Here is a 22,548-nt window from a genome sequence, read left to right as displayed (position 1 = left end):
TGATTGATTAGAAATATTGGCATTAAAGGGTAAAAATAAAGACTCTATTAGATCAGAAACAGCAGCTTTATTGTAAAACAAACCTGGTTGCGAATCATAAATGAGACATAACTTCTGTTGGTGTATATTTGATAGTAAGATGTACAACATGACACATTTTTATATCAAATGTAGTAGTGTTTCTGATAAAATGGGGCAGGTAACATTAGTTCAGAGACACCCCTATATGTGCTGTTTGTGTTGTATTATTTATATGGAATAATGGCATAGTGTTGGACTGGAAAGTAAAGGAATTTGACCTTGCTGGTGTTGGTATTGTTGGTCAGTACGTGCTTTTAAGCGACATGGTTGAACAGTGTACCGAGCTGATGCATTCTCCCCAATCTTTATCACTGCTACCTTATCAGACAGGTTTAACCAGAAAATCAGTTATCAAGATCAAAAACAAGAACAAATGCTGCTCTGAAATGAAGGCACATACACATCCACCTCATGGCAGCTGAACTATGAAACATAACTGAATAGGGGACCTCGGGTTTATAAAAACAGAGTATAGGTGCCGGGGCCTGACTGATAAGATGAAGACAGGGTGTCTGTGCAGGTTAAAGTTTGGAGGTCAGTCTCTCGCAAAACTCAAAGCTCTTGAGGGCAATGGCGGGGTCGCGGGCGGTCGGCGAGGGCTTCACCAGGGAGCAGTCGCTGTCAAAGTACTTCCCAGAGATCCCCTCCGTCTCCTCAGCTACAGCACAATAGATGGTACTTACGGCCCCTTCTTCAGAAGTCTGACACACACACACACACACACACACACACACACACACACACACACACACAATGTTAATATGCTCATTTCTTTTACTACTTTTTAAGCATGTTTCAAGCATTTCATAAGGTAATTTTATATAAACTCCTCAAAAAACGTTCAGAAACGTTATTTCGGTCGATAATTTCTCCCCTTTAATAATACCAATTGGTATTGTATTGTATATCGTTGGAAAGCCTGATTAGTCACCTTTACAACGAGGTACAACTTGTGTAAGGATCGTGCATTCGTGGAATGAGCAACACAGCTAATCATGTGGGTAGTGACCCAAAAAAATGTGGTTGGTATTCACTCTCATTTTGAGCTTCAAGTGCTGGCAGGTGTATGCCAGTCACAGGTGTGTGAGCCCTGGTACCATTTCCAAAATTTAGGACCAAGTTCCGTGAGGCTGGTGAAGTCAAAGACAGACCGGAGAGTGGCCGTCCCAGGAAGACAACACCCAAAGAAGACCGGTTCTTCCCTGAGGAACCGTAGGCTTTCTTCCAGAGATTTACAGGCAAGATGGAGCTGGAGCCAGTGGCGATCCCATATCTCCAGAATCTGGGACCTAACTCCATCCTCCAGGATGACAACCCTCGCCCCCATAGAGACAGGATCATCACAGAGTACCTCCAGAATTTGGGAGTGTAGAGGATGGGATGGCCTGCCGTGAGTCCAGACCTCAACCCAATAGAATGCTTGTGGGATCAGCTTGGGCGTGCTGTACATGCCAGAGTGACCAACGCATCCATGTTGGCTGACTTGCAACAAATCCTGGTTGAGGAATGGGATGCCATCCCACTGCAGTGTGTCACCAGGCTGGTGACCAGCATGAGGAGGAGGTGCCAAGCTGTTGTGGCTGCGTATGGATCTTCCACAGGCAACTGAGGTCCCTGACAGTGTAAAATTAATAAAGTGTAAAAACGGCCAATATGTGTTGTTTTTTCCTAATTACTGCTGGAGAGTGCAATGATACAATCCACCAAGCAACTCAAAACGAGAGTGAATACCAACAGAACAAATATTGCAGGGGATTTTTACAAGTTGCACCTCGTTGTAAAGGTAATCAGACTTTCCAACGATATAAAACACAATACCACAATTGGTATTATTAAAGGGGAGAAATAATCAACCGAAATAACGTTTCCAAACTTTTTTTGAGGAGTTTATATGGTATATAGACCTATATATGTGTGTGTATATATATATATATATATATATATATATATATAAAAGGATAATGATATATCAGGCATTCTGCAGAATAGACTAAACATTTGGGTCCTCTGAGGCTATAATAGTGTCATCTTTGACAGGCCTTTAACTTTGCCCTTTTTGCTTTTTGGGCAAAAGGCTCAGGACACTGAGGGCCTGATTTACTAACAGGTTTGAGCCCATTTCAGGCGTAAAATAGCGGTCGTAAACATAAAATGGTATTTACAAAGTAGGCGCATTTGAGTAGAGGCGCATATTAACGCTTTGTGGGTGTGAACCCCAAACAGATGGGAGGGCACGGAAACGTGGGTGGAAACATGGGCGTGAAGCGCAAATATATGGGAGGAGAGAAGTTAAGTGCGCCTAATGATGTATTGCGTGGTATTTACTAAAACTGCCTGGCGAGCTCGCGTCTCTAATTTGCGGGCTAATTCTCCGCCTCATAAAAGCACGTCTTAACCAGGAAGCGCATTTCCATTGAGTCTGAAAACGTTGATATGGCAGCAGTTATAAGATTAAGGCCAAGAAAGAAGACAGAGACAGCGCACAGAAAGAATTTTATAACTCATATAACACTTTTTCAGTTAAGCGAACCACAAATCATTAGACGGTACAGGTTAACCAGCCACGCAATACTTCAATTACTGGACCAGATCAGAGACCACATCGAACCCTCCACCCGGCGATCACATTCCATTCCATCAGTTGTTAAACTCGCAAATATTGGCCTCCAGATAATTCCAAACACTTATAGCATCTGCAGTTGTTATATCTCAGCCTTCACACAGTCAAATATTCACCCAGGTACTCAACGCATTGCTACGGCGCACTGGTCAATATACATTTCCCCACTACGATAGCTGAAATTAAACTTTCCGAACGTAATTGGAGCCATTGATTGCACCCACATGCAAACAGTCCCACCTTCAATCCACAAACACATTTACCGAAACAGAAAGCACACATATTCAATGAATGTCCAGGTCATATGTGATGCCAACATGACCATTACTAACGTGGTAGCCAAATACCCTGGATCTGTCCATGACAGTTTTATCTTCCGGATATATTGTAGTGAACCCATGTCACTTGTAGAATTTATTAATCTCGCCATGTACACAGCTATATTGTTATAATAGACAGTTTATGCATTAATACCACCAATAGCATATTCTTTATAATCGTGTTCTTTTAAACATCTAGCTGTAGGTGATGGCGGGCAGAACAACAATATATCGCGTGCACATTGAATCAGGTTCAGTTCAATATATCTATCTCCTCTTCGCTCAACCTTAGTTTTTTCTTCCTCGAATCTCCATGGTGGCAGTAACTTGCAGGCGATTTCTCCCGTCTTTTAACGGTGTGCTAAATAATGATTGCCCAGCGCGGATCTGGTTTGATAAATACCACGGAAAATGCGGGGAAACACTGTGCATTAATGTGCGCCTGGCAAAGGCGCAGATTAAGCTGCGGTCGCAATGTTAGTAAATCAGGCCCTAAAGGGCGGAGTAAGCACAGAGTGCCCAGCGCGGATCTGGTTTGATAAATACCACGGAAAATGCGCAAAAGCACCGTGCGTTAATGTGCGACCGCAGATGTTTAATGTTAGTAAATCAGGCCCTGGGTCAGTACTTCACTCAGAGTTCACAGGAATACAAACCTGGCTTCCAGTCAGAAATGCCATCTGTCAGCAATAAAAATCAGGCATTCTTGGTTAAGTGGTGGTCTTTGTGTGTCTGAGTTCAAGTTCAGTGAATTACCAGCTACTAGAATTAGTCTTAGATTGATACTGATAGGCAAGAACCTTGCTTGACAGTCAGCAGGGCAAATGTTGTGGTTTACCTTGAAGAAGAAAAATCCAACCAGTTTGAAGATGAATTGCACCACCCAGCTATAATGCCGCATCACTTCTGTCATCACTACTCCCGGGTGCAGAGAGTTCGCGGTCACATCTGACAAACACCAACAAACACAACCACAAACACACAGACACAGCACACACACACTTTAATACACATAGGCACTCTGAGATTCCTTTGAATGAAAAGTGCTTTAAAAATAAAATGAATTATTATTATTATTTATTAGAAGCTTACACAAATGCACATGTAAGGTAATGTATGTGCCACGCCGCACATACATAGAGACAGTACAAAGAGCTAAACTGTTAGCCAAGAGCCATGGTTTTATCTTGCTCACAATTGCATTAATACAGATTAGCTCTTTTCCACCCTTGTGTAATGTTAGGCACACCCCAGAAATTGTATGAGTAACTGGAAATGCAGAGCTGTCAGAAACCTCATGATATTGGCATTGTGCAATGACTCTTGGGTCAAGATAGTCAGTCCTAATGACATTAGCTTGACTAAAGACATCTTCTGCCTCTGTGAGTCACATCTGAAACAAGTAACCTTGTGTGGCCAGGACCTCAATTTCTATCTACTCAGCACTGCAAAAATCCAGCTTTTAATAAAGAGAAAAAAAGTAATAAAATGGGTGATATATTACTTATAGTAAGCAAATCTGCCAACAGAACAGGAACATTTGACTTACCAAGTATTTTTTTTATAAAAGAACCCAAATATACATTAAAACTAGTGTAAAAACAAGTAAATCAAGTACATTTGTCTTGATTCTGACTTCGACAAAGCAGTTTTGTACTTGTCAGTGGTGATCAAACTAGTTTCAAGCATTAACTTGCTCAGAACCAGTAATACAATCTCAGTAATAAGTTATAATATCTTATTAAGATAATTAAGGACTGAAACGCTTGAAGCAAGTGAAATACCTTATAAGAAGAAATATCTTGGCAGACAAAAAACAAGCATGTATTGCCTTGATTTTATATATTTCATCTTACTAAGATTTAAATGTTTGCAGCGAGTGGACTTCAAGATAGCTCATAAAACTCAAGGAGGGGTTGGTGGCGTAACTATAAGGAGTGCAGGGTGTGCAGCTGCACTGGGGCCCGTGGCGAAAGGGGCCCCACTTTTGTCTGACCACTATGACAGGGACATTGCGCCCACGTTTCCAGCGCAACTCCTATAGTTCACGCCCTGCTTTTAAAGCAGCGATTTCTCATGGGTGCAACAGATAGCAAAAACTCAGATTGTTGAAAACCACTCGGTTACATCAGCATTCGGCGAGGTGTGCACTCATGACTGCTGAGAAATCGCTGCTTAAAAAGCAGGGCGTGAACTATAGGAGTTGCGCTGGAAACGTGGGCGCAATGTCCCTGTAATAGTGGCCAGACAAAACTTTTGCCTTTCCAAACAGCTCATCATCTCCTGATTCTCCAAAATCAGTTTGATCGATGAAATACTGTGTTCATTGGTGTTTTCATGACAACATATTGTAGCAACCCTTAATGTGTATTGTACATCGTAAGTACATTTGCCGGTGCCTCGCAAAGTCGCAACATCATTAGTTTCACCTGACGATACGACGGTAAGGGGCCTGCGATGGCTGGTTTGCACTCGGGCCCGTTAAGTCGTTATTACGCCGCTGTCCACGGTTGAGGTTTATGAGAGGTTGGTGTGGTGAAATGCAGGTTGATGGATACCTGTGCCCTTAAGCCGTCTGGCAAGTTCGTTAGTCCAGAGGACATTGTGCAGCTTGGTGTGGTTGTACACTTCGTCCATACGGTAGACAAGATTGTTGCCGTGGAAATGAGAGAAGTCCACTTCCCCCCGCCAGTGGTTGACAGATGACACATTGATGATGCGGGCTGGAGCGGAGCTCTTCAGACGGTCTGAGACACACACACACACACACACACACACAGACACAAATTTGGTTATGTTCTTACTGTGATCATTCACTTACACACGCAGCACATGCAGCATAGCTAAACATTATCCACCACTAATTGAAGCACATTATGTTGTTTTGAAGACAAATCTGTGAGGGTGTATGCTTGTGTTACGAGGAGTGCCTGAGGGGTGGTCTGCAGTGGTGCTGAACCTGAAGTAGTTGCGTCACCCAGGAAACGTTTGCTATTTCAGTTAACATAAACAATTGGATTCTGGGGAACTGGGACACATTCCAAGACGGTGTGGGGTGTGTGTGAGGACTCACCCACTAGAAGGCTGGTTAGGAGAAATGGTCCTACGTGATTTGTTGCGAAGGAAACCTCGAGCCCATCAGCTGTAATGCCTCTAGGCAACCCTGCATGAATAAACACACACACACACACACACACACCCACCCATAAAGAATCAATATAACAAACCTATATGCTTGGACAAAAAAACATTTGAGTCCAGATGTCAGTTCCTATTTATAACTACACAAATATTCTTCAGTAATATCAAAACATGTCCTCAGAAAAACAATTGCCACGCCTTTTCCTTCCTTGTAATCCAACCCTTCCCGTTTCTGCATCTCACCAGACCCCAACCGGTCCCAGAAAATCATTTTTATTTAATTCGTCAACATCCAGTAATTTCAGCCTCTGCTCTTTGATGGTGAGCTGCTTGGGTTTGCTGTGGTGTATTTCTAGAATGAACGGTCTAACGGCCTATGACTTTAATAGGAGTCTACAACTATAGTCTGTAATTACAGCATATGAATCTTCTAAGCCTGTTGATGCTTCAATGTACAAATGATGTCTCTGCGGTCGTTTTGCCATCACCCAGCAAAGACAAGCCAGTGTGTACAGGAAACTTCTGTTGGTTAACTTGTGGTCTGTGCCTACAGGATTCCAGTGGGGAAAAAAACTCCTTTGTGCAGTTTCTACATTGCCAGAGGAGAGCTGCACACTACGACAAGCTACCGCAGGTGGAGCAATTAACCAATTATTTCACCTGCATGAGTTGTGTGTTTGTAACCCATACAGACATGATGCTCTCTCAGTTGTACCTGTAGCCTACCTAGCACCCTGTTAAAACAGCAGGGGTTGCCCTTTTACAACAGGTACAACATCACCAGTCCATCTTCAGCTTCCCATCTGCTACAACTTTAACTGTGTTTGTCTGGCCATAGACCAAGGCCCAACAGTCAAGCCACACATAATAAATCATCACAAATCACAAACAAAAAGAAGCTTGTGTTTTTTCTTGTTTTTGTCTTCCTTGTTTCATTTGTTTCGTCTTAGTAAAGAACAAAATTAAATTCATTATTATTATTGTATTATTGTAAAAACTGTTATCCCGAGACAACGTAGCCTAGCTGTAACAGTTCTCTGCCCCCCCCCGCGCCCACTCAACCAAATACCCAACTAGCACCTAAATAGTACTGAAAGGATTCATACATATTTCTGTCTTATTTTGCATGATCAGATGCTGCCTGCAGAGACAGTACCTGAGGCTCCAGCATTGTTCACCAGGATGTGGAGCTCTTTCTCCTCCCGTAGAATGTTGGCGGCAAACTCCCGCACGGACTCCAGCGAGGACACATCCACCAGGCGCAGGTGTACGTCCGCGTTCCCGCTCAGCTCCCGGACCTCTCGCACGGCGGCGTTCCCTCGAGCTTCGCTGCGGCAAGCTAGGATCACACGTGCGCCCCGCCGTGCAAAGTCCAGGGCGATGAACTTCCCAATGCCTAGGTAATGGAGCGGGGGTAGCAAAACAGCAGAGCAAAATGATAAATGATAAGGAGAGAAACAGACGGAGACTGAGGTTGAAAGAGAGACCAGACAGAGTGAGTGGTCAACACAGATTTCCCAAGGTCAAGGTCGTTGCCAGCATTTGTGTACATAACAGTAACAGAAACATGGTATGAGAAAGCAGGTCATGGCCAGTGACACTGCACATATCCACACATATGGCATACTGCCTAGTGCCTACACTTGTTTTTTAAACCTGAGAAACATCTTTATTACAGATGACCATTTAAACATGCATGGTCCCTATAATCTTTCAAAAAATCCTTAACGTCTTTAACAAGGGATATAATCCACTCCCTGTGCTGGTCAAATTCGCATAGTCAATGCAGGCATCTGTTAAACTACTGCGAGGCCACATTCTCCAGCTGTCTCTGACTACAAACAGACACATAGTTCCACAGTGAAATAATTAAATGTTATGCAACTCTGGGGTGCACTAGTTATCTGGAGTCCCAGTCAGAAGCAGTAGTGCTCCCTGGAGAAGTGGGTATAGCCTACTCTTAATTTTGCAATTTTTTAAAGCAGCCTAGATACAACACAGGATACACGCCCTGTTTTGGGTATACTCGATGCTGACTGAAAAGTAAGTTGGTATACTCCGTATACCTTCGTATACCCTGGACTACACCACTGGTCAGAAGTGTATCTGGAACCATTCGTGCCTACTTAAGAGCATGGAGTAACATAAATCTCGCAGTCACCAGAGAGGGAATGGGCACATCTGGAATACATCTGAGTCTCAGGACTGTGGAACCCTTTCCACTGTATCAGCCAAAGAAGACAGAGAAAAAAAAGTGCACTGCACATATCTGCAACACAAAGCCCCTGTAAACTCACCACATGAAACAGGCTACACGATCTCATTTAGGCTACATTGACCACGACGATCTTGCACATCATGAAATTAATGTTTAAGCTATAGGGAACATCATCCAGTCAGTCACAAATTGGTATAATCACGGAGCACAAGAAAGATTTTTTCAGTGCTGCATACAATTTATAACAACTGCACTGGGTTATTTAAACTGCAGAAGTTCACCTGTATTGGCGCCGGTGACAATGGCAGTTTTCCCCTTGAGCTCCACTTTACACGCGCGTGGGTCCCACGAGCCCCTCCGTTGAGATCGTACCACCAGCCCCAGGATGACTGTGGAGATCACCCACACCGGGTTATACACGATGTCCCTCAATTCCAAAGTCATTCTCACAAGTTGTGAGAAAGTAAAACGTCATACACGACCGTATAGGACCGAGGAGAGAAAACACAAAAGTTGAAGTGACAACGGCGTTCAATAAGGGGTAAAGTCCTGCTCCAGCACAGTGACTGACGCTGTCTGCGGGGTTTCCCTCAAACACTCCACCAAGTGGTAACGTAAGTAAACGAAGCTAATATCGCATATTCATCGGATCTAAAATGTGTGGAGTCCCTGAGGATGCCTAAATTCTTATTATTTTCTGAAAGTCACAGTACTGAAACTCAAACTGACAAGTTGCGTTACAGTTTACCGTAGGTGCTCCAAAGCTGTCTTCTTGTGCATGTTCAAGGGCCGGCACATTGCATATATGAATGGAATTGGTTTTGTATAAAGCTGCTGAGTCTGCTAAATGTAAGCTAGACATTAACGGTGTGGCATGAGTGAACGTGGTTTCTATATAGAGGATGTGTTGCCTACCCAAGACCAGACGCGAACGATTTTAGAAATTGGCTATAAGTAGCGGTGTTACCCTTGATACCAAGGCTTCGAAGCAAAATATGAAGCACTTCACGTCTGAGGGGCTCCGTAGGCTTGTAGTCTAATGTTTTGGCCAAATTACGTCATACAGGGTATAGACATCCATTGCCCAAGTCCTTGAATTACTATGAAATGAAACGAATTGCTATCATCTGTAAACAATTTCAATTTCATTATGAAATAATACTGACCATAAATACTCAAAATGGTCAATTTCTTTATTTGACATGACTTTCATGTCTATGCGTGACATGTTCGAATAGCCTACTATTTATAATTTCACAACTGAGAACAAGGCAGGTGAACAGTGTGCAAGTAGTTTATGCAACTTTAAATGAGACAGAGACAGCTATGTGGTGAATGTCAGGCGAATGTCGAACTGCAACTTCACCGAGGTCTTACTTGAGTATTTTCCATTTTTATGTTAGTTTACCTACACTTCACTACATATTGTACTTGCTTACCTTTAAAAATATATATATATATTTTTTTATCCAAAACATGTGTGCCACAATGATTGTCCCCCCTTGAAAATCTTATAATTAAAGTATATTTCAAGTCATGTTTTACATTTTAAAGTTCACCGGTTTGATTATGAACTCTTAAGTGATAAACAGTTACTTTTTGTTTCACTGGGTTCACGTGGTGCCACCGTGCGACACACACCTGTCTGATCAGCTTGTGATGGGCCAACCTCGGCAGAGAGTGTCCTGTGATAAGTGGCCGAAACACCCAATGACGTCACGTCGGGGCACACAACTCATGATGTGTCGTGCTGGTGGCACCGCATGATCACTGCATAATTCTACCCCACCCAAGAGGACATCTCCGACCTCCGTCAATTGTCGTGCTGATATATTTAGGGATCTTTAACAACCAGTCCTATTAAGAATCCTAAATATCAGGTGACGCAGGCCACATTCCTTAGTCATGCATCACTATGGGAAAGACCCAGGGACACAGTAAAGACGTGCAACGAAAATTTGTTGAGCTTCACAAATCAGGAAATGGAATTAGAAAATCTTTAACTGTTGAAAATACCCATTTCCACTATCATGGCAATAATTAAGAAGATTAAAGCAACAGGAGATGTTAAGAATCAGCCTGGAGGACGACGTGTGTGTACATTGACCCCACGCACCGTAAGGAGGATGGTTCGACTGGCACAAGAATCTCCAAGGATCACAGCAGAATTGCAGAGCTGAATTGAGTCTCGGGGTCAGCAAAGGGACTGGGTTATATGGTCAGATACGACCAAAATAAAGCTTTTTGGCAACAAACTGTCAAATTGTTTGGCGTAGACAGAAAGATAGCCAAACAGAAAAGCACCTCATACCCACTGTGAAGTATGGGGGCAGATTTTTGATGTTGTGGGGTCCATCAAATAACAGCAGATATTAAATTAAATCAAACAGCCTCTGCCAGGAAGCTTAAAGTGGGCTTTGTTCTGGAGTACACCTCAAAATCTACACAAAAGTGCTTCACCGACCGCAGAATAAAGGTTTTGCCATGGCCATCACAGTCCTCCGACCTTAACTCCATAGAAAATCTGTGGGATGAGCTGAAGAGGAGAGTCTACAAGCGTCGACCTTGGAATCTGAAGGATCTGGAGAGATACTGTGTGTTCACCTACCTCATCACGCGGCATTATAGGAGAGGTGCAAATAATTGTCATACACATATTTTTGAGGAAAATATTTGTTTCATGATAAGAATGTAATGTTTCTTTCAATTTCGTCACTTCAATAAAATATTAGATTTCTGTGTATATTTTGAATGAAAGATCATGAGGATTAACAATTAAGATTTTTTTTCGCATCTCGTTTTGCTCATTTTTACTAAAGGGTTCCAATTACCCTGGAGGGCACTGTAGCTTTATAAACCAAATTAATGATCCCGTCATTGGTGCACTTTGACAACCTTTCTTTCATGGTGCGACCGATATATCGTCTGAAATACTGGCCTATTTGATCAGGTAAACTGACGATGGTTATGGTATGTAGCCCAAAAGCGACTTTTTGTCCAAAGCCACAATAATAATTCCAACTACGATTATATTTATAAAGTATGCCAAACAACATCACATTTACTGTGTCACTATGTAATTTATATGTGACCATGTTAAACACCCTGACTGACTTAGGCCTGTTAATGATTTATGTCTACATTCACTTTCCAGGGTTAGGGGGCAAGGGGTCCTTTGTATGAGGCAGAATGGTATTTATTCAAAAAGACTGGAATCCACTGGCCTGAATAAACAATGGGAGGTGACGTAGTTGTTTTTGATATTTAATATCAGCCATTTTGAAAGATTGAGCAATAATAAGAAAACTTTGAAGAAGCATTACGCAAAATGGTGGCTGTAAACCCTAAGCTGCGCCGCCATGAACCCAAATAACATCACAAGGCATAATTTGCTGAAGTAGGAAGAAAACGGGAACCCAACATAATAGTGGCAAGTTACCAAGAGGACGTTGTCCCTTAATGGCCATGCTTAAGGTGACATATGAAAGGTGACAAAAGAAAATGGGAGGTAAACTATTGGGAGAGTTTGACACAATTGACAGACGTAACGGTTTATACAATGACGTGTTTGCTTGTTTGTCTCAGTATTCGACTGATTTAATCAATCAATCACACAATCAATCAATGGCTCTCCATTTTAAGATAACATGGTAGCTCTCATGGACGGAAAAAACCCAAGACAAGGCCTTGTAGTGCTTGGACTGGGTCAAGAAGATTGCCAGTCTCTTACCACACCGCTTGCCAGTCTCTTACCACAACGCTTGCCAGTCTCTTACCACAACGCTTGCCAGTCTCTTACCACAGCGCTTGCCAGTCTCTTACCACAACGCTTGCCAGTCTCTTACCACAACGCTTGCCAGTCTCTTACCACAACGCTTGCCAGTCTCTTACCACAACGCTTGCCAGTCTCTTACCACAACGCTTGTCAGTCTCTTACCACAACGCTTGCCAGTCTCTTACCACAACGCTTGCCAGTCTCTTACCACAAAGCTTGCCCGTCTCTTACCACAACGCTTGCCAGTCTCTTACCACAACGCTTGCCAGTCTCTTACCACAACGCTTGCCAGTCTCTTACCACAACGCTTGCCAGTCTCTTACCACAACGCTTGTCAGTCTCTTACCACAACGCTTGCCAGTCTCTTACCACAACGCTTGCCAGTCTCTTACCACAAAGCTTGCCCGTCTCTTACCACAACGCTTGCCAGTCTCTTACCACAAAGCTTGCCAGTCTCTTACCACAACGCTTGCCAGTCTCTTACCACAACGCATGCCAGTCTCTTACCACAACGCTTGCCAGTCTCTTACCACAACGCTTGCCAGTCTCTTACCACAACGCTTGCCAGTCTTGCCAGGCTGCTGCTGAGGTCTCCAGTGTTTGAAGGGGGCTCACAGTCTAGTTGTCCTAATACTCCACTCTGTTAATTATACCATAATTATAGGGCTACTGAATACATTATAAAATATGATAATCTTGTGGAATGTGGTCGCAGTTTTAATATCTCATAGTATGGATCAGGCATCAGGTTGCAGGTTCATAATGCTGGCTAGAATTAATTACACTGAGGTATCTTCAACCTGTTCTCATCTTACTGTCACTGTGGGGAACTTTGTGGTACTGCAGACAAAATTAGGTTTAATTATTGTGGTGCTGAACAAAAGTCTTCATAAACTTAATAGCCTGTTACATTTTGTGAAGCTACTTAGCGGCTATACAGACATTGCATCAATTGCTAGGTCAACAGCAGAGAGAAAGACAAAATCTGTGGAATCCCCTCAGAATTTGTTTTCTCACGGAAAATCCCAAGCACAGACAGTACTAACAGTCTGATTGATCTCCTTAACATTGCCTGTGATATGTGTCATGCCCATCTAAGGGGTCTTCTGTATTTTTCCATAGCCTCATTGAGGCCTATGGAGGGCTAGTTAATGGCTAACCGTCACAAGCAGGTGCTATCTTATCTTCAGGGAGAATGGAATAATAATCATTGTTCAACGTAAGGTTATACAAGTATCCCAAACAACTCAACGAAGGGAGATGAAGACAGTTGTTTGTCAATGTAGATTAACTAACCTTTTTAGCATTTGGGTCACCTTTTTTAATTTTCATTACAAAATGATTTCTGCAGTAAACACAATTGTTTGATTTGAGGTGCAGCCATAAGGTCACTTCAGACTGTGACTGATAGCTTGAGTTGGGGGAACCTTGTGTGACCTCAGCTTGAGTTCACTGCCTCCATTGCAGAAAGTATATTGTTATTACTACAACTATGGAATATATACATTTCCCCCCATTTGTTCAGTTTTTGTGAACAGACTTGATTATCAGCATAATGCAGAGCATTGAAAAGATCACAGATAATACGTTTATAAAGAAAACAGGACAAGAAATAATGTCATTTTAAGAACTAATTGAGAAGGATATTCATTTTACTGTGTGAGGTGCACTGTTCTGAACATGTGTTTCTCTCTTTCTGGAAAATATATCAGCAAAATAAATTATGACCCTATATTAAAGCACGTGGGTCACACAAACGCTATCTTACTGCACCAGCCGCAGCTGCAGCAAACGGCACAGGCAACTCCCTCATAAAGAGAAGTAAGCCTGGCATGATGTTCCAACTCAAAGACCTGAGCTTCGAGTCCTAACCTCATATGATCAGATCTGCACCCAAATGATTCACTGTAATAGCTCTTCAATTAACATCACATTATTCATCTCTAGATTTACCGCTAATTGACTCTGGACAGTGATACTGCTCCTACAGGTGTCACAGAATACATACTCATGTGTCTGTGTTTTTTTTGCCCTCTTGCAACCGAAGGTTAATATGACCAATAATCGATTCATCCTCTCACGTCAGTAAACTCTTCAGAGGTTTCCAGGTCATCTGTGTCAACAGATCAATAATGGGGAGTTTGAATGACTGCAGAGACGTCATGCTACGTACTTCTGCAATCATTCACAACCTGAATCTATACCATGCCTTACTTTGTGATGACCTCCTACAGAAAATGCCCTTTTATGTGGATCAGGAATGTATATGTAGATATGACAGTATGTGCTGACATATATGAACAAATTAAAACCCTTTCATGAGTTTTAGCATGATTAAGGAGGGTAGACGAAGAGGAAAGAGGATATCATGCTTGTTCAAGTCTCAACAGCGGAACACATGGCATATGTTGTTCATCTCTTGTGTGTGTTTGTTGGATCCTGCCATGGATCTACCCCCCTTTACAAAATCTTTGGAACCGGTCATCAAACAAGTCACGTCTGGGACTCAAAGCTCACTGTTACGTGGCAGGGTGTGGATGGGACTGGTCCAAGGTCATGGTCAAAGACGGCCAACGCAAAGGTCATTTTACTGTTGAGGTTGACAGAATTGTACCTACAATTGGTGTCGTAATCACTCATGCACCACTGCTAACAAATGGCCCAGACCTCACAGAGAGCTTATGTGCCCCCCTTCTCCTAGTCCATGTGTGGCTGTGTACATATGGGGCTGACTGTCGTCTGAGGGGGTGGGGCGTAATCTATATAAGGGGAGTCCGCCCTCAGAGCACTCAGTCCTTAAAGACAGCGGCTGAAGGGAGAAAGATCAAGTGAAAGACAGAGAGAGAGTGAGTGAGAGCGCGAGAAAAGCGAACAATACACAAATCCCAACGGGAAGTTTTTGAAACCATTGAAGGATTTTGGGAAGACCGATCTCACAAAAAAGAAAAGTCAGTTGAAAGGACTTGGACTTGCTGAACAGAGAGAGTGACAGGAGAACTACTGCACATTAAAATGAAGGATTCCCAGAGCATGCTGGAAGAGGGACACGCAGGGGAACAAAAGGAAAGCAGGAGGGAGGCCCCCATGGCCTGGTTCAGGAATGAGGTTGTCCGGGTGGGGCTGGCCGAGACACTCGCCACATTCGTTATGATGGTAAGAGCTTGCCCTGCAACCAGCAACTTTATACAACTCTTCTTTGATTTTATTGAAGTGCACAACATGATTTGGAAATGCTAGACATGTTTAAAGAAATGCATTGAAATATTATTCAGGCATCACCTAAAGGTTTTTTTTTTTTTATCAGAGTGATATGAAGAATTTCGACATATATATTAGCAGCATATATAGCAGCAACAATGGAATCATAGCCTTAAAGACCAGATAAAAGCTATACATTAGTCGAAAATAAGTGTACATTTATGAGGTCCCCATTTTTATCTTTTTGTGCTTTTTGAGCTTCCTGCAAAATTATGTTGTGTGAATGTCTGTGTGACATTATTACGAGAGCTGGGATGTCAATGACAGTGTCATGCCACATTATTATTACTTTGCAAATGTCTTGCTCTCGAGCCTCTGTTGGCCAGAACACCAAATGGAAACTGGTGACTTAAATGGTATGCCACCCTGGCTGTCATCACACCCACACACCCACATAGTACTGACCAATCACAAGACACCCTTTGTGGGTGTTTGCAAGTCTGTCTTTGTGTGTGTCTGCGAGACACATGGAAAACACCTGCTCCACAGATCCTATTCTTAGAGTAATAACAGTGTCACAAAGAATGAAGCTGACGCACAAATAATAGTTTTTAAGGCCAGGACATCATCTGACACACATTCTCCTTGCTGGAATTTTCCATGTGTACTCACATGTTAACTTGTGTTTGGGTTAAGACTAAGGTCGTAAATGTAACCTCTGGGGCCTGCCCTCTTGTGACCCTTCTGGAATTTATATTTATTTTAAGTTAAAAGTAAGAGTAAAAGAATCATCCATACCCTTCATTAAATGTTTAAATGTGTACTCGGTAAGGTGCCTGACATAAACATGCTAGTTCTGTCAGACTTAATACTAACTGTTTGGTTGTGTCTGGGCTGTGGTTAACTGTACGCTTGTTGATTGTTTCAGGTTTTCGGGCTTGGCTCAGTGGCTCAGGTGGTCACAGGGACGGGAGCGTTTGGGGAGTACCTGAGCATCAACCTGGGTTTCGGGATAGGCGTGGCGATGGGGGTGCACGTAGCGGGCAGCGTTTCTGGTAAGTTATGCAGAATTATGTACATCCATTGTTTTACTGGTAGTACAATCTTCACTTTTATATGTATACATCCTTCAGGTTCATGAGTAGAACCAATATAGTTACCACAAATAAACAAAGTAACAAAGTAAAAAAAATCTCTTTCTCAATCTCAGGTGCCCATATGAATGCAGCGGTCTCCTTTACGATGTGTGTCTTTGGCCGTCTGAAGTGGGCGATGCTTCCTTTGTACATCACAGCACAGTTTCTGGGATCTTTTCTAGCAGCTGGAACAGTCTTTGTCCTATACTATGGTATGTGTGAGCCTCCTAGTCATTATGTGTTTATACCCTAACATATATTAGCTATTTCCCAGGTCATTGTGAAGTTGCAATGTTGCATTCTGTCATGTAAACGTTTTTTTTTTGGCAGTTTAGTTATCCTGCTGAAACAAAGAACACTGGTTTTAAATTATACAAAGATTTCTGCCCTGTCTTAGATCTTGAAATATGCAATTATTTCAAGGATTGCCTGGGATGTTTTTAGTGACTTTCGGATAAATAAGCCACATTATCCTCACAAATGACATGTCACCACCATGTCTCCACAGAAAGCTTATATGCCCTATGGAGAGCTACAATGTATCATGTTAATAATAACCTGTTTTGAGCTCAAGTAGCCATATTTAAGACATTGCCTATAGTATTAAACTGTCAGTGTCAAAAGGCATATTTCATTAATCACATCTTTTGTCTACATCTACAGATGCCATTCATCATTACAGTGAGGGAAACTTAACAGTATCTGGCCCAAAAGCAACAGCTGGGATTTTTGCCACCTATCCAGCCCCATACCTCTCTCTCCACGCTGGCTTCCTAGACCAGGTGAGTGTTGAAACAGGTGTCCACCTCATGAACAGCTGGAACACCAGATCAAAGCACTAGTGACAGGTGAAGAGAACCTGCCTTTAAGAAAGTGTATATGGGCAGTTCATAAGAGGGACATATTTGTGCTTACCCACATGTCTGTGTACCTCAAAATATATGATCATGTTTTAGCACTTGATAACTTAAACTTAAAAATTCACACTTCAACAAAGCATATAAACAAGCAACACACAACAACATATTCAATATGAATAAAAAAAACTAATTACAGATGTTCAACAATATCAACAACTTTGAAATTAATTTAAATTAATCTCTCTGTAGGTGCTGGGCACTGCCATGTTGCTTCTCTGCCTGATGGCCCTGTCAGATCAGCGAAACCAGCCAGCACCGAAGGGCAACGCACCTCTGGCTTCCGGCCTCCTGGTACTGCTGATTGGCATCTCTCTTGGTAGCAACAGTGGCTACGCCATCAATCCCACTCGAGACTTGGCACCCCGAGTCTTCAGTGCCCTTGCTGGATGGGGACCTGAGGTGTTCAAGTAAGGATACTATACATTTGCTTTATGTGAAAGAATGCTAGAGTAATGGGTTTATGGGAAATGTATGCAGCTAATACAAAATGTACTGGATATGGATTCTGGGCCCTCTTTATAGGGACAGATACACTTGAGACAGGGTTTGTGGGCTACTGGAGAAACAGGTCTCATGGGTAATGGAATTGGGGCAGTAGAGAGCTCAGAAGAGATTTAGGTTATAGAAATGGGGATTATGGGGGGTGGCTTATGTATACACAAAGGGTTTAGGAGAAATGTATGGTTTCAGAGAGGGTTTATAGAAAATGAAGAATTTGTAAACTTACAGGCCTTGGAGGAAGATGTTGGTATGGGGTAGAGGTTATTCGGTAAAACAAATAGCCTTTGTATAAAGGGATTTCAGACCAAGTGATACATTCTTTGGTGAATAACAAGAGATAATTCAAAAGGGAACAAAAGGATCTAACTGACCTCCCTTGACAGAGGAACAGTTGAAAGCACACCTTTAACCTCTGTGTCTCTGTTGTTTAGGGCAAGCCATGGATGGTGGTGGGTTCCTGTGGTGGCTCCTTTGGTCGGGGGGGTCTTGGGCGCCCTGATCTACAGGGTGTTTGTGGAGATGCATCACCCCCGCATACGGGCCCAGGGGCCGGAAAATGAGCCAGCCTGCGAACCACTGGACCAGCTGAAAAAAGCCGTTCCCGCTGAAATGTGTGTGTAGACAGCTGTCGGACCCACACACTTGTGCAGTAATGCTCGGACCAAAGAAGTTCTGAGGACCAAGGACAGGCTGGACTTAAGACGGGCCATGCTGAGGAAGAGTTGCCCTTTTATGGACACTCATCTCCTTCAGCTCCTTCTCTTCCAATCTAATGTGATTGTTGTCAAGAGACGGGAAGGCCAAACTGTCTGAGTACAAGACCACTCCAGCTGATCGACAGCATACAGCAATGAGGAAAGACCAGAAGGACATTCGGTTTCTTCAAAAAAGACTGTACGTGTCGCGTCACACAAAGGCTGATGGAGGAACCAAGCAGAGGAAAAGTGGAATAAACGGGTTAAGTGCTGGACTGGTCATTAAGAAAGTGAGAAGGAGCCACCGTGTCGGATAACTCTGCGCACCACCCTCTCTTCACCTATACTGCCTCAGTATAGAGCAGGCCACCATTTGAATCAGATCCACCATTTCAATCAGATTCATAGGCTTAACTGTAATTTCAGTGACCTGAAGTCAGTTGTTATCCAGTCTAGTATTTATCTTTGAATATCAAGTATAAGTAAATTGCTCTTCATAACTGAAGTACATCCATTAGCTGAACAAATTATGTACTTATCACCGTTATATGCCTCCACTCTGTCTGTAAACCTTGAAATATTTGATTCTAGGTGAAGAAAGGAAAGAAAAACATGAGCTGTACAGATTCTAGAATACATAGCAGGTTGAGAGCCATATTAGAAAACAAACTAAGACTTACCCATGATATGTTTCAGGAATAGTTTTTAATAAATAAATAAGTACAGTTGGGATCCAACATAAGAGGTAGTGAACAAACATTCCTTTGTTCAGAGTCTATCAGACGCATTGGAAAACCAGTGAATATGTTTGTGAAGCGTTAACTAATGAAAACAAAATGCAAATTCTTCCAGTTGGGTGTATATACATAGATACATCCTCACTCAAGGACAGCAAAATAAACGTGATTCTCATCCATTGGAAGTGACGCACGGAATTACTTTTAAGATACTTTAAGCCCTTCCAGTCAGTCATTTTAAAACACATTCCACTCCTTGCATAACCAAATAGTTTAAATAGCTTAATAACACATTATAAAGGCATTATTGCCTTTATCTTGTCATCGTTTTAGCACACTGAGTCTCCCTGACCCCCCATGTCCTCTGGATGTGCCTCCAGAGCCCGCGGAGGATGCCTGGGCGGGAGGTTTCTTTTTGGGGGGCGGCTGCTTGGCTCTCCCCCTGAAGGCTTTGGCCGGGTCCAGCTTGTTGAGCAGTGGCTCACCTGCACTGTCCAGGTGAGGTTCTGAGTGGAAGGTCAGGGGTTGGTAGAGGGCAGCCCATTGCTAGGGTGAGAGGGAGATGGAGTGAGTTATAGTGAGAGAGCTAAGAAAGCAGTTCCTTAGCACTGGTAACTCAGTTATTACAGTGTACTATGGACTGGTAAATGTGTGCTATCTATTATATGACTTGAAACTTCTGTATAAAAGATTAAATGAACCTCAGTTACTGCTGTGTTTGCATTATACATCAAATGTATTAGAAATATATATTGTGTTTCTGCTTAGTCAATAAATGTGTATTGAAATGTTCCTCTGGTTGTTTGTTGCTGTTAAACATTTAAATACGTTTTAAACATCCTTGGCACTGCAAAAGATCTCTTGCTTTCCAAAACACTATCTGCAGAATTTGCAATGAGAGCTTTTTTCTTTAACAAATAAAAACAAACAACCACATTACTACAACAAAGCAACTATCTTTTGATCTCAGATAGCTTGACCTGTCACCTGCGCACCACTTGACCTCTTACCTTGGCCTGTGGGCTGGGCCCGTATGGGGTGAAGTTGTACTGCCACTCAGGCAGGCCCAGGTGTGTGATCATGAGGCGGTAGTAGGCGGTGAAGGAAGGGGTCAGGTAGTGCCAGTAGAGCGAGCGATCCAGGAACCACACATCGCACTGCTGGGCTACCTCATCTACACCAGACACAGGAGACACAGGACCAAACAAGAAAACAGATAAATACGTGTAAGACAACTCGGCCATTGAACCGGTTTCTAAGAATTGAATGAGTATTAACACTACATTTTATAGAGCAAAAAGTGAGATTCTGAGTGCAAGCTCATGGCAGAGACTAACATGTCCTACTCATTCCATACAAATAACACCAGTAAATAGAAACTTTAAACGTACTGCTGCCTAAATGGATGCTTTGTAAACGGTTGTGCAGAGACTACCTTCTGTGCAATTCTTGTAGACCAGACACACCTTCCCATTTCCCGCACATGGGTCCAGTTCAAAGATCCGACTGCGGGAGTCAAAGTGAGGCTGCTCTCGTCCAGTCTCAGCATCTGTGAAGCACAATATCCCTTAATGATACGACTGCAAAGGACTGTTTCCCTATGGGCCAGTTTGTGGTGTTGGACAAAAGCAGGAAAGAAACAAACAATGAATGGGGAATGTTTACACAGACTACTCAAATCTAATTTATTTGTACATCAAATTGAAAGACATCTTTATACATTTCCTGTTTGTGTCAATATTTGACATTTTCAACTTATTTTCAACAACATACTCTGTCCAAGTATTGGGATTTTAAAAAGAAATTGGAATAGTCTGCTGTGTGTTTGAAAATAGCTTTGGTACACTGTATTTCTTCTGTGAAAATGGCCCTAATTGACATGGCCAGATAGATTAAAGTTAAGAGCTCTGACTGTGAAGGTTAGATGACCGCAGGGCTAACAGGACATGGAACTTTTTATTGTCAGAATCTTCTGTTCACATTGCACTCAATGTTGTGGAAGTGTTCCGTCATCTCACCTTCCGTCTCCCCATCAGAGTCCAGATCAGCAATGGTGGGCGTGCTGGGGAGGGAGAAAACTGAGGATTGTCCGAGCCGCCGGAGTCTGACCACACTGTTAATCACCATACAGCCCACAGACACACACTCATCTGTAACATCATAGACGTGTCAACATTAGTGGTCATAGTGTTTTCATAATAATAACAACGATACTTTAAAAAGTGGGAAACTGATTCATTATTATGAAGGGATGTTCTGTGAATGTAGCTTTAAAACTGAGCTTGGTGGTCATCCATTGTACATGCAAACTAAATCACAATGACAGTTGATCAGATAGCAGGTATTTTAAACGTGTAGATGTACTGAAGGCTGGAAGTTGGCAGAAAAAGGAAAATGACAAGGATACTCACTCTCAAGCTTTGAACTCCAGGTCAGAGTGAAACCATCTGTTGTTAGATAAAAGTCTCTGAGATCCTCAGGCAGGGCACAGGCGTTTTTCTGGTGGACAAAGGGCATTGTCAGAGAGAAGGCTACTTTCTGAGTATGGATGATCGAGAAAGAATCCTCGTGATATAACTGCTGACGTTCACAGACAAACACGTTCATTAGATAATCGGTACCACAATGTACCTGCTCCCATGACAGCAAACACCGTTTCTCTGCAGGTTCTCTCTCTGCGAAACGCACGTCTATGACTCCAGGAAGACTCTCTGTGGTTGACATCAGAACATAACATCACATTGTACTACAGCTGTAAGCTCAGAGGAGGTAGATCTGCGTGAATATTAAATGGCTTAGTATGGTCAGTTCTTTTTAATGCTAAGGATAATAAACATACATGGATCGGTCAAATTAAAATTGCATATCGACTCATACACCGATACTTATATATCCATCGGCTAGCAAATAATAGCTTTGTTTCAAACTTTGCTTGACATTAGCTTGATAACTAACTTGCTAGCTTGCTGCCTTAATAGCTAGCTGCCAAAGACAACATTTCCAATGAGCAAAATAATCTTACCAAGTACTCTAGTAACACCAAGTGTCAGTCTTTCTATAAAGACTTTATGTGCTTTCTCATCTTTTGACTCCTCCATTCCTCTTACATTCGCAAATGATTACCTAGCTCAATGACAAAATTAAAATACAGGAATTTCATTCATTTTCTGTGAGCACGGCAGCACGCCAGGGAAGTGACCAGGAAA

The 22,548-nt window shown here is 42.5% G+C and overlaps 3 protein-coding genes across 3 annotated transcripts; 1 reads left to right on the top strand and 2 right to left on the bottom strand.

Moving 5' to 3' along the window:
• Positions 1-602: 602 nt before the first annotated feature.
• LOC308372837 (retinol dehydrogenase 11) lies at positions 603-8,824 on the bottom strand (the record flags this gene model as incomplete). The annotated part of the gene is made up of 6 exons (XM_080848168.1): positions 603-782; positions 3,860-3,969; positions 5,580-5,768; positions 6,095-6,184; positions 7,319-7,558; positions 8,662-8,824. 6 exons carry the CDS (start codon positions 8,822-8,824, stop codon positions 603-605), a joined length of 972 nt encoding a protein of 323 aa, XP_080704294.1.
• Positions 8,825-14,764: 5,940 nt separating this feature from the next.
• aqp7 (aquaporin 7) lies at positions 14,765-19,600 on the top strand. The gene is made up of 6 exons (XM_080848239.1): positions 14,765-15,308; positions 16,282-16,408; positions 16,564-16,701; positions 17,153-17,271; positions 17,599-17,816; positions 18,342-19,600. Exons 1-6 carry the CDS (start codon positions 15,168-15,170, stop codon positions 18,529-18,531), a joined length of 933 nt encoding a protein of 310 aa, XP_080704365.1. The 5' UTR covers positions 14,765-15,167; the 3' UTR covers positions 18,532-19,600.
• A 35-nt stretch (positions 19,601-19,635) lies between these two features.
• tpgs2 (tubulin polyglutamylase complex subunit 2) lies at positions 19,636-22,440 on the bottom strand (the record flags this gene model as incomplete). The annotated part of the gene is made up of 7 exons (XM_080848243.1): positions 19,636-19,888; positions 20,353-20,516; positions 20,778-20,891; positions 21,361-21,492; positions 21,754-21,841; positions 21,974-22,053; positions 22,365-22,440. The coding sequence occupies 7 exons, from the start codon at positions 22,438-22,440 to the stop codon at positions 19,664-19,666; spliced, it is 879 nt and encodes a 292-aa protein (XP_080704369.1). The 3' UTR covers positions 19,636-19,663.
• Positions 22,441-22,548: the final 108 nt, after the last annotated feature.

The sequence above is a fragment of the Sprattus sprattus genome (genome assembly GCF_963457725.1).
Source record: "Sprattus sprattus genome assembly, chromosome: 11".
Classification (NCBI taxonomy): domain Eukaryota; kingdom Metazoa; phylum Chordata; class Actinopteri; order Clupeiformes; family Clupeidae; genus Sprattus; species Sprattus sprattus.
The sequence above is the reverse complement of the archived record's forward strand: the minus strand, read 5'-3'. Positions and strand labels throughout refer to the sequence as shown.

Coding starts and splice junctions, on each gene's coding strand:
- aqp7 (XM_080848239.1), top strand. CDS start 15,168: ATGAAGGATTCCCAGAGCATGCTGGAAGAGGGACACGCAGGGGAACAA. Junction 15,309..16,281: donor TCGCCACATTCGTTATGATG/GTAAGAGCTTGC, acceptor TGATTGTTTCAG/GTTTTCGGGCTTGGCTCAGT. Junction 17,272..17,598: donor ACGCTGGCTTCCTAGACCAG/GTGAGTGTTGAA, acceptor ATCTCTCTGTAG/GTGCTGGGCACTGCCATGTT.